This window comes from Terrapene carolina, unplaced genomic scaffold (genome assembly GCF_002925995.2).
Source record: "Terrapene carolina triunguis isolate 2854851 unplaced genomic scaffold, T_m_triunguis-2.0 Scaffold193, whole genome shotgun sequence".
Lineage (NCBI taxonomy): Eukaryota > Metazoa > Chordata > Testudines > Emydidae > Terrapene > Terrapene triunguis.
Genome location: NW_020664544.1, coordinates 8,499,772 through 8,511,399, shown reverse-complemented (window position 1 = coordinate 8,511,399; position 11,628 = coordinate 8,499,772). Strand labels below are relative to the sequence as shown.

Genomic DNA, 11,628 nt, shown 5'->3' with positions numbered 1-11,628 from the left:
TGTGTGTGTGTGTGTGTGTGTGTGTGTGTGTGTGTGTGTGTGTGTGTAAAAAACCAGATTCTGATCTCAGTTCCACCAGCGTAAATCCAGAGGACCATCATTATTAACAACATGAATTCACACTGACGCAACATGAGATCAGAATCTGGGCTCTTGTCCTTGCTACAAACACAACATCTGGGGGCATTGAAGATGCTGGAGTCTGCTTGGGACTCGAGAGCCACTAGTCAGCTAAATATTCATCTGGCCTTGACCCTGCCTAGCTCACGCAACACAGCACAATATGGGAACGTATGATGAGCTGCCTCGGGAAGAGGTTTGCAGTCCCAGCGTAGCAATCGGCGCGTGGAGCCTTGAACTCCAGCACGCTGCACTCTCATTTGTACTGATAAGAACTTTCTGTTCCACAGCCTTGTAAGTGGCAGTGGAAGAAAGAAAATTGCTTTGGATTCAAAAGCAATTCAGTTTTTACTGCTTGACAATGGAGTGTGTAGTGAAAGCACTTGATGCTACTTCTCCCCAGCCCTGCGCAGCATGGGAGATTGGTTTTCACCCAGGATTAATTTGTGGAATGAGATGGGATGCCCCCCAACATACAAACTCCCCCGTCCCGCGCTGTCACTTGGAAAGGACCCTCCCTGTGGGAGGCAGAATGCCGCATTCTTTGACAACGACTTGCTTAGCCTCTAGGCGTTACTGCAGTATCACCACCGCTAATTAAAGACAATAATGATGCTTGTGTTTTATTCAACAGAATGGAGCGTTTCGTGGGATTTTGCAGGAAGATGGTCAGAGCAGGAGGCAGGACTTGTGGCCTCTATTCCCAGCCCTGACACAGACTCGCCGTGTGACCTTGGGATGCCATAGCACTTAGCTGTGCCTCAGTTTCTCCACCAGCAAAATGGGGATAATTATGCTTCACAGGGGTGTTGGGCAGCTTAATTCATGGGTGATTGTAAAGTGCTTTGAAGCCTGAGAGCCTCCGATGGAAGGAGCCAGAGGGTTCAAAGTACAATAACTCCTTGCTTAACATTGTAGTTATGTTCCTAAAAAATGCTACTTTAAGTGAAACGATGTTAAGCGAATCCAATTTCTCCATAAGAATTCATGTAAGTAGCGGGGGTTACGTTCCAGGGATATTTTTTTTGCCAGACAAAAGACTATATTTTATGTATATATATACACACACACACACACATACACAGTATAAGTTTTAAACAATTTAATACTGCACACAGCAATGATGATTGTGTAGCTTGGTTGAGGTGGTGGAGTCAGAGGGTGGGATATTTCCCAGGGAATGCCTTACTGCTAAATGATGAACTAGCACTCGGCTGAGCCCTCAAGGGTTAACTCTCACACTCTACAAGGCAGCAGGAATGGAGGGAGGGGAGACAGCATGGCAGACAGAGGCAGAGACACACAGTGTGTGTGTGAGAGAGAGAGACTGCATTGCCCCTTGAAGTATGCTGACCCCACTCTAAGTACATTGCCTTTTTAAGGTGATCAGCAAGTTGCGACAGCAGCTGCTGCCAGCAAGCTCCCTCCGTCCTGAGCACTATCTTGTCCCCCGCTGCTCTGTGGAGATGGCCGGCTGGGGAGCAGGAGTTTGGGGAAGGGGGACACCCTGACATTAGCACCCCTCCCCCCCCTTGCTCAGCAAGCAGGAGGCTCCTGGGAGCAGCTCCAAGGCAGAGGGCAGGAGCAGCACATGGCAGTTGGGGGAGGGACAGCTGCAATTGATAGCCTGCTGGGCAGCTGCCGCACAGGGAACTTAGGGGAGCGGGGAGCTGACAGGGGAGCTGCCGGTCCACCCTGGTTCCAAGCCCCCACCAGCTAGCTCCAACGGGCAGCTCTTCCTGCAAGCAGTGGACAAAGCAGGCGGCTGCCAAACGACGTTATAAGGGAGCATTGCGCAACTTTAAACGAGCACGTTCCCTAATCGATCAGCGACGTAACAACGTTAACCGGGACGACTTTAAGTGAGGAGTTACTGTAGAGTTATGTTCATGGTTAGGTCCTACTCTTCAGGCATATTTCCCCTTTAGAGAATCTGCTTCTTACTAGCCTATTTGTCCAACCACGGAAGGCTCCGCGTGGAAGCTACTGGAGCCATTAGCTCTGGGACCATCTGGAAGGGACCACTTCAAATGACTCCCCCTCCCTGCAAGGCTGGGCGTGTGCTCCTCCCCCTCAGAGAGCCAGGACCTGACCTGGAGCCGGAACTCACACCCTGCAGCGGATCTTCTTGCCACTCGACTGGTCCAGCGTCAGCCACCAGGAGGCTAAGATGTGCAGCGGCTGGGCTCTATGGATTCCCTTCTCCACCAAGCTTTTCCTGGGCGTGCGGAGACTGAGATATTTGTGACCCGCGCCGTGGGGAACTGGGCCAGGTGATGGGGTTTATGAGGGGGTCTCTGACTCATGCAAAATGAAAAGATCGGCGACACCTCCTCCTAGGCACTGAGTGAGCTGGAAAATGTCAGCATGGCTTGGGTTAAAAGCCATCTACCTCCAGCTGGGATCGCTCAGTTGTTTAGTCCCATATGGCACAAGCCAAACTGCCCTGTAGGAACAGCATTCCAGACGGGGAAAGGGTCCCAGACAGGCCAGCTGATTGGAACAAGACTCCACCAGTGAGGGCCACAGCTGAGAAATACCCAAGAAATACCTGCCTTGGGCCAGGTCCTGCCTGAGAGTCAGGAGCAGGAGCCAGATGGCCACGGCCCCAGGGCAGAAATGTGGCCTGAGAGGCAGCCGATCTCCCTGAGCCGTGAGTACTAGCCTACGAAGGGCTTGAGGACCCAGTGCTGAGGGACAAAGCGGCTGCCTAAGCCACACAAGGCATTGGGACCTGTGATTCTGGATCAGACTACAGGGGACTTATGTGAGGGCTGTGGCCTCCCTTATAGGCAGCAAGAGACAGCTCCAGGAAAGCGGGGGCTGCCTTCCATGGCCCCCAGCAGCAACAGGGGGGGGTGTCACAGGGTGGTTGGACCCTTTGAGGTGTAACGGCTCCATGCACTCCACTCTCTTCCCCAGGTGGGGAGAATGAGCCCGGTCACATGCAGGCCATGTGGCTCAATCAGGCTAGAGGGGGAGATAAAAGAGAAGCTTCCCCCTGGGCTGGGGAGGAGAAGAGAGGGGTGGGGGTGGGTCCGGCCCCTCAGAGAGCTGGCCTGCTGAAGGAGGCTGGTGGGTCTCCTGAACCGAGGAAGAGGTGCCCTGGGAAAGAGGGCTGGAGAATGACTGCTGGTGGGTCGGGGGGAAGCTGTTCCCCAGTTGCAGCCCTGGCACCAGGAAGGAGGCTGGGGGGCCCCTGAGCCAGGGAGAGGAAGGGTTTGAGACAGAGAGGCCAAGGAGTTAATAAATAAGGTACCACAAGAGCATTTGACTTACACAACCTGGAGTGGGAGCAAGTGCTGTTTTCTTGCTCTCATCTTCAGCACTCCAGTCCAATGTCATCCCCACCCCCACGGCTCCCCTCTGATGAACGGGCTCCTGTCTTCGACGGATGAGTTAATCTGCTGGGAGACTATTCCGGGGAGATGACATCCTCCATCACGCAGCCTGACAGGCTGCTCCGAGTGCCACTGACAGGCCAGTGACACCGATAAGTCACCGGGCAGAGGTAGTCGCCCGCCTGTGCTGTCACTGGACTCACAAGAGCCTGCTTCAGCCGTGGAAGAGACTCAAGCAGAAATAGTGAGGGGCTTGCCTAAATCTCTGGCTTCTCTTTAATCCCCCATGCCCCTGTTCTACCAGATTGACTCTATTGACTTGGCTGGAGTTACTCTTGCCTGGCACGGGGGTAGGTGACAGGAGAATCAGGCTGAGAGTACAATCCACTGGGTTTAGCCTCCTGAGTCATTTAAAAGCACCCCAGAAAATTAGAGGGTTCATTTAAAGGCAGCTCGGAAAGAATGAAAGAAAGAAAGAAAGAGGCTTGTGCCTTTTTTCACGTCTCTAGGGTGGAGACAGAAGCCCCGAGAAGGGGGTGGTTTGTTTTTTTAAGAAAGGTTTTCTTTTCTGCTTATTTTTTACATTAGCAATTTCAGGTTTTATCTGCCCTGGAGAATTCTATAGTGACTGGAGAGCTAACGAAACAACAATCTCGTAAGAGTCAAGAGCGTGAAAGTTGAGCAATTGAGAGGAAGAGGAGGAGAAGGAGAAGGGTAGTGGCTTTTGTTTGTTTATTTGTTAATCTTGGAGCTGGCTGGACTTGGTTTGACTCCAGGCTCTGCCACAGGCTTGCTCGGCGACCTTAGGCAAGTCACTTGGCCTCTTTGTGCCTCAGTTTCCCCACCTGTAAAACAAGGATAATTATACTGGCCTCTTTGTAAAGTGATTTGAGATCTACTAATAAAAAGCTCTGTATGAGAGCTAGGCATTCATTATTATTGTTTTTTTGCCAATGAACAGGGAGGAGAAAAGGGGACAAAGTAATAAAAAAAGGTATTTTTGTTTCATATCAAATTGAAATGAATGTTTTCTCTCATTTCACTTTGATAAAAACAATATAGAAAATATGAAAAATTTTGTATTGTTAAAAAACAAGAACAATGTTTCAGCCCAAAAAGCCTGTGACAGAAAAACCATAGAATATCAGGGTTGGAAGGGACCTCAGGAGGTCATCTAGTCCAACCCCCTGCTCAAAGCAGGACCAATCCCCAGACATATTTTTGCCCCAGATCCCTAAATGGCCCCCTCAAGGATTGAACTCTCAGCTGTGGGTTTAGAAGGCCAATGCTCAAACCACTGAGCTATCTCTCCAGCCAACCCTTTTTAACCACTACACCTCCTGAACATTTTGGAGAAAGGGTATCTTTGTTGAAAGCGCAGCACCAGCTGAGAGCAAGTGCCTATCATAAACATCTGTGAGACCTCCCACCAGTGCTCCAGCACAGTCAGGGGAGACCGAGGTTAATATGCCTGATGTTTTAGAGCTAAGAAAAAAAACCCCTCTTTAAAACAATAATGCATCAACTGTCACGACTTTGTCATAAAGGAGATTTTTTTTTAAAGGGGCAAGGACCCGATTTTTAAAAAGCCCTTTGAAGGCAAAATTCTCTTTGGTCTGAGAAAGCTGAATTTCCTTACCAGCGTGAAGAAAAGAAAATGCCATTTCAAACCTAGGTCTAGGTGAGCGGTGATTACAAACCACAGCCTTCTGGCAGCCAGTTGGTGGCTAAAGTGAAATGAGTGGGTAGGTCTCAACCTAACTCTTAGTAGACTTCAAAAGCGCCGGAGAATGTAACAGGGCAGTCTGCCCTTTCATGGCCTAGGGAGGCTGAGCTGTAGGCAGCCTTGTTCTGGGGAACAGCCTGGCAGACAGGTGCTGGGGATCATCAGCCACAGCTGAACGGCATCAAGTGATGGGGGCTGATGATTCACAGGTGAGGGGTATAAATGGGGGCTGGGCGAGGCTGGGAGTTTATTCACCTGGGGTTGGAGCAGAGGACTGTCAGAGGGCAAGCAGGCCCTGCACACCCCTCTAGACTGAGGAAGGGGATGAGCATTCAAAAGCACTTCACTAAGTGTCCAGTTCCCGCTGACTTTCAGTGGGAGTTGGTCGCCTTCCTCCATTAGGTGCTTGTGACTATCGCGTAGGTTCACAGCCCAAGTAACCCCAGGCGTGTTACTGACGGTGCCCTCACGAGACACTTCAGCAGAGAGGCCAGTGACTGGATGGGCCCTGGAACCTGAACTCGCTTCTCCAGCACAGGAGTGAGGTCTGTTGGCTGGGGATGGTGTGGGGAACTGTGACGGGAAGCTACACGGGCAGAGCATGGTCTGTGGGAGGTGCGGGGCCTGTCAATCCACAGCTGAATTCATGTGCACCTGGTTTACAAAATACAGCCGATGGTGGGGAAAGGCTGGAAAAACCATGTTAGCCAGTCGGGTCTGGGAGCCAGGCAAGCATCCAAACTCGACTCTAATGGAGAGATGGCTGATTTGTAAAAAAAAACGACGAGGGGATGTTTTTTCCTGCTGACTGCCTCTGTGGAGCTGCCTTCATATCAAAGGCTCCAGCCCACTGGAGCAACGCCCGCACTGGAAACATGTAAGCTCCAAGACTGAGGGAGGTGAGGGTGTGAAATCGGAGTTGGCATCAACCACTTGACTGATTCCCCCACGTGTGTGCTGAGCAATCATGGAAACAGCGTGTCCCAGATCCTGGAGAGAGTTTGGGGGAGGGGAAAGCTAGTTCCCATTGGATCAGCGTGCCCATCTCAAAGCAGCACCCCGCTGCGAAATGACTGAGAATCTGGGGGACACCCTTAGGGCTTCTAAAAGCTGTATGGCATTAACTAGCCCCATATAGTTAACGTGGTACAAGCCGCTCAGTGTGGACTCACTTATACTGGTTCTACCGGGAAGGGCAATAGGCTATACTAGTACAAGGCCCCTTTATACCAGTATAACTACATCCACCCTTGCGGTTGTACCTTTATAACTATGTCAGTAAAAAATCACACCCCAGTCAACATAGTTATCCTGGGTGTGACCCGGCCTTAGTGGCCAAGGGTTAAAAGGGACATAGGCTCAGACCCTCAAAGATATTCAGGCTCCTGACATCTATTGAAACCGAGGGGAGTTAAGTGCCTAAATACCTTTGAGGATCTGGGCCATAGCGAATACATTGTCATGTCACTTTTGAAAATGGGTCTTAGGCTCCTAAATCAGTCAGCTGCTGCAAGGCTGAGCAGAGCAACACCTAAATGCCTTTAAAAATCTAGGTCTTATTATTTAAATACGTGTAATCACAGCTAAATAGGCCTCCCCCACATTTCCTTGTTCCATGATTAGCTCAGCTACCGTAAATATGGCAACGCGTATTCCATATTCAGTATGGACGATCGCTCCCGGCAATGTGCAAATATTTTACATCCTGCCTGTATTATTTGGAACCCTACGACACGCTTTGTTATCTTCCCTCCCAAACTAAACAGTGCTTGGCTTGCACTGGCTTTCACAGCCCCACGCATGGCTTTTTATTCATTTACTTTAGGGAGATAGGAAGAGATCACTGATAAGCTGGAGGATTTTGTTTATACCGGAAATCAGACTGGTTCCTACTTATGCTTTCCCTCTCCAGAAGGATGTGGAGAAGGGAGCGGAGGCCACAGCAAGAGAAGAAAGAAATCAGAGAGAGAAAGAAAGAGAACAGATAGCAGGGAAAGGAGATGCAGAAAAAAAAGTTACTTGCAGTGAGTCTGATCCTGCACAATTAAAGTTAATGGGATTTTTTCCATTGACTTGAATGGGAGCAGGACCAAGCCCTTTAGCCCCAATCCAAGTAAGCATCCCTATTTTGGACAACTCTTAAGCACCAGTTTAATTTTATGTACATGCTTAAGTCCCATTGAAGTCCATGGACCTTATTTAAGCACGTGTTTAAGAGCTGTCCTGACTAGGGATGGAATTAAACATGGGTTTGATTGCTTTCCTGAATCAGAGCCTTAGATGGGACAGGGACTATTGAATTCATTTAATGTGTGTACATTTCCTAGTGTTTGCGACTGGAATCGCGGGTCCAGTTCTGGTGTTCACACCTCAGGAAGGATGTTGGAGAATTGGAGAGGGCTCAGAGAAGAGCCACAAGGATTGGAAAGCCTGCCTTGCCATGAGAGGCTCAAGGAGCTCAATCTTTAGCTTATCACAGAGAAAGTTAAGGGGTGACTTGATCTGTCTGGAAATACCTCCATGGGGAACATAAATTTGAGAGAGGACTTTTCAGTCTAGCAGAGGCAGAACAAGAGCCAATGGCTGCAAGTTGAAGGTAAACAAATTCAGATTAGAAATAAGGCATGCATTCTGAATGTGAAGGGTCATTAACAATGGAACAATTGACCAGAGTTGTGGTGGATTCTCCATCCCTGGAAATCTTTAAATCGTGGGTGGAAGTTTTTCTAAAAGATCCATTCTTGTTCAACCACAAACTATTTGACTTGACGCAGGAATTAACTAAGGGAAAATCCTCTGTCCTGTGTTATACAGGCGGTTAGAGTAGGGCAGGGGTAGGCAACCTATGGCACGCGTGCCAAAGGCGGCCCGCGAGCTGATTTTCAGTGGCACTCACGCTGCCTGGGTCCTGGCCACTGGTCTGGGGGGCTCTGCATTTTAATTAATTTTTAAATGAAGCTTCTTAAACATTTTAAAAAACTTATTTACTTTACATACAACAATAATTTAGTTATATATTATAGACTTAGAGAAAGAGACCTTCTAAAAACGTTAACATGTATTACTGGCACGCGAAACCTTAAATCTGAGTGAATAAATGAAGACTCGGCACAGCACTTCTGAAAGGTTGCCGACCCCTGGACTAGGGGATAACAATGGTCCCTTCTGGCATTGGAATCCAAGAATCTAATGGGGCCCTGACGTTTGATTGTGGCCACTAGGTGCTAACATAATAATTTTATTATTATTTATTATTAATATATGTGTTAATTGGGTTCATTTTTTAAACATCCAGTATTGGCTTGCAAAAAAAAAGAAGAAAGACCTAAAAGAAAAACCTGGGAAACAATAAACTCAGACTGTCTTCATTCTATTGTCTAGGGACCCTATTAATACATCATCATACTTTGCCTTCTCATACAGCACCTTTCATCCAAGAATCTCAAAGTGCCTTTGAAAACCGTGGTGAGTATTATCCCTATTTTACAGATGGGGAAACTGAGGCACGGAGCAATCCCCCTAAATTCTCTCAGCTCATCAGTAAGAAAACAGACCCCAGAAGCCCTGACTCCCAGTCCCCGCCACCAATTCTGCCCAGACTCTGAAACTGCAGCCCTGTGATACAGAACAATGTCTCCTCAATAAATCACAGTGAATTATGACCCAGACGGCTGTGGAAATTGGACTGGAGAAAATGAGTTTTCAACAATGGAACAAGTTTTCTCTGCGGGGGGAAGGTCGGATTTCACGAGCGCCACAGATGAAAGCAGCAGCCACCCTCTGCAATGGGCTTTGAAATCTCCTTCCTTTCCTCGGGCTCAGGTTCCCACGGTACAATGAGCAGGCCCCGCTCCCTGGTCCCTGCTTTGTATCACGAGCTGTCACCCGAGGCTGCCAAGAGAAGTGCTTTGTGTATTTCCCTCTTGGTGAGGTGCTGCTGGAATATTCATGGGAACTCCCCTGCAAAACACCAGCCTGCAATCCTCTTCGACCAATTTCATGCATGGAAAGTTGTGCATAATTAAAATCAAAATACCCTCCGTGGCCATGGTCCTCCGCTCATGGGGGGGGCTGATCATAGTGGGGGGGGGGGGAAGGTCACTGTGAAGGAGAGCAGTGATTAAGACAGGGACCTGGGAGCCCTGAGCCCTGGAGTTACTTGGAACCCCTTGGGGGTGGGGGGATATTTCTGTGCTGAGACTGGCTGATCTGCAGGGAAAGCATCCCTGGGCCATGCCCAGCCAGCCGCCCCTTCCCCACTCCTAGAAAAGCACTGGTGGGGAGCAGGGACTGTGCTGATGGGGGGGAGGGCAGGTAAAGAGGGTCACAGCTGGATGGTGCTAGCACAGTGGTTTTCCATCTTTCCCATACAGGGGCCCCTTTTCCCTACCAGGCTCCAACCCGCCCTCCAGGGACCAGGCCCCTCTCCCATTTAGCAATCGGGGAAGGGCGCGGTGGTCACCACCCACCCCCTGACTTCTCTCCCTGTAACCTCCGGCTTAAGCAGCCCCGGCCTAGCACCGGGGCTCCTTGATCGGTGCCCTAGGGGGCTACTGCCATCGAAGGAAAGGATCGCCCTCAATGACTGTCTATGGGGGAGGAGGCGCCGAGCGGGAGGGACACTGACTCCCAGCCGCAGGGCACGGTGCAGAGGTGCTGGGGGAGAAGAGAAATGGGAGGGGGGCTGGGGGGCGAGCTCAGAAGGGACCCTCAGTCCCACTGAGACGCTGGGGGGAGCGGACAGTGGGGTGGGGGGAATCCGGCGCTGTACATGGCTTACTCCCCATAGCTCAGCCTGCAGCCCCGCTCCCGGGCGCAGGGAAAAGGGGGGGGACGACAGGGCAGGAGCCCCCAGATTGGACAGTCCGGGGCTCCCTCCTCCCATCCCCCGCCACGGCCCGGCGCCCCCTGGCTTCTTCCGCCCCCGGATTAGCGCTTCAGCACCACGGCCGGCGGACAGCGCCCCAGCCCCTCCCCGGGGCCGGGGCGCCGGAACAGCCGGGGACAGGTGGTGGCTGGGCTGGGGTGGGGGGGGAGAGACCGCCCCTGCGATCCCCCCCCGCAGCCACCCGCAGCGCTTCCCAGCAGCATCCGGCGGCCGCTCCGGGCGGGGCTCCGTCTCGGGCCGGCTCCCAGGGCCGGGCGGGGAGGGAGGGAGGCGGGCGGCTGGAGACTGTCAGGCTCCCAGCTGTTGGCGCTGACAGGCGCCGGCGGGGCCGCGGTGACGAAGCACATCGAGACTCCCCGGGGCTTGTGTTTCCTTCTTCCCACCGGGGCCTTGCCCTCCCCGCCCCCCAGGACACCCAGCCCCCCGCCGGGGCGCGCATTGCCCCCCCGGCCGGGAAGCCGAGCAGAGGGCGGGGAAGGGGCTTTCCCCGGTGCAGGCTAGCGGAGCATGGGCTCCCCTGGGACGCCGGAGCGAGCCCTCGGGGCGGCCCGGGGGTAAGCCCAGGAGCGACCGGCAGCTCCCGCGGAGAACGGGGCGCAACTTCCCGGCGGTGGGCAGCCTGGGCCGGACTCCAGCATGCCGGTGCGGAGGGGCCACGTGGCCCCGCAGAACACCTACCTGGACACCATCATCCGCAAATTCGAAGGGCAGAGTGAGTACCGCCGCGGGCCGGCCCCTTCCCTGCCCTGCCCTGCCGGGCACCGCGCTCCCCGGGCCGGGGCCGGGGCCGCTCCATCCCTCCCTGCCCGCAGCCGCTGCCGGGGAGAGGCGGGCTCCCTTCCCCTTTCGGGGGGATTTCGGGGGACTTGCAAAACTTCCTGCCGAGTCGTCAGCCGCGTTAAAGACTCGCGGAGACCCAGCCAGGGCCAGGCTGGGAACAGCGAGACACCCGTGAGCCAGTCCCAGAGAGAGGCGGGTAGATCGAGGGATAGATGGTGTGGGTGGGGGAGATAGATAGATAGAGTGTATGGGGCTAGAGTATGGGGGTAGAGATAGATTGATTAGATAAGTGGGTGTGTATGGGGATAGAGATAGATAGATAGATTGATTAGATAGGTGGGTGTGTATGGGGATAGATAGATTGATAGCTAGATAGGGGGTATATGGGATGGATAGATAGATATTGGGCGTGTATGGGGATAGATAGGTAGGTAGGTAGACTATATGGGGATAAAGTATGGGGATAGAGATAGATTGATTAGATAGATGGATGTGTATGGGGATAGATAGATTGATAGATAGATAGGGGGTATATGGGATAGATAGATAGATAGAGTTATGGGGAAATAGATTGATTAGGTAGATGGGTGTGTATGGGGATAGATAGATTGATTAGGTAGATGGGTGTGTATGGGGATAGATAGCTATTGGGGGTGTATGGGGATAGATAGATAGATTAGGTAGACGGGTGTGTGTGGGGATGGTTTGATATTGGGGGTGTATGGGGATAGATAGATTGATTAGGTAGAGGGGGTGTGTGGGGATAGATAGAT

The 11,628-nt window shown here is 51.8% G+C and overlaps 1 protein-coding gene across 1 annotated transcript in view; it reads left to right on the top strand.

Annotated features, from left to right (window-relative positions):
* Window positions 1-10,711: 10,711 nt before the first annotated feature.
* The window catches only part of KCNH6 (potassium voltage-gated channel subfamily H member 6), a 104,027-nt gene continuing 103,110 nt past the window's right edge, over window positions 10,712-11,628 (top strand). Inside the window, exon 1 of the mRNA XM_026654768.1 lies at window positions 10,712-10,787. Within this exon, the coding sequence (XP_026510553.1) occupies window positions 10,712-10,787 (76 nt within the window). The remainder of the gene's footprint in view (window positions 10,788-11,628) is intronic.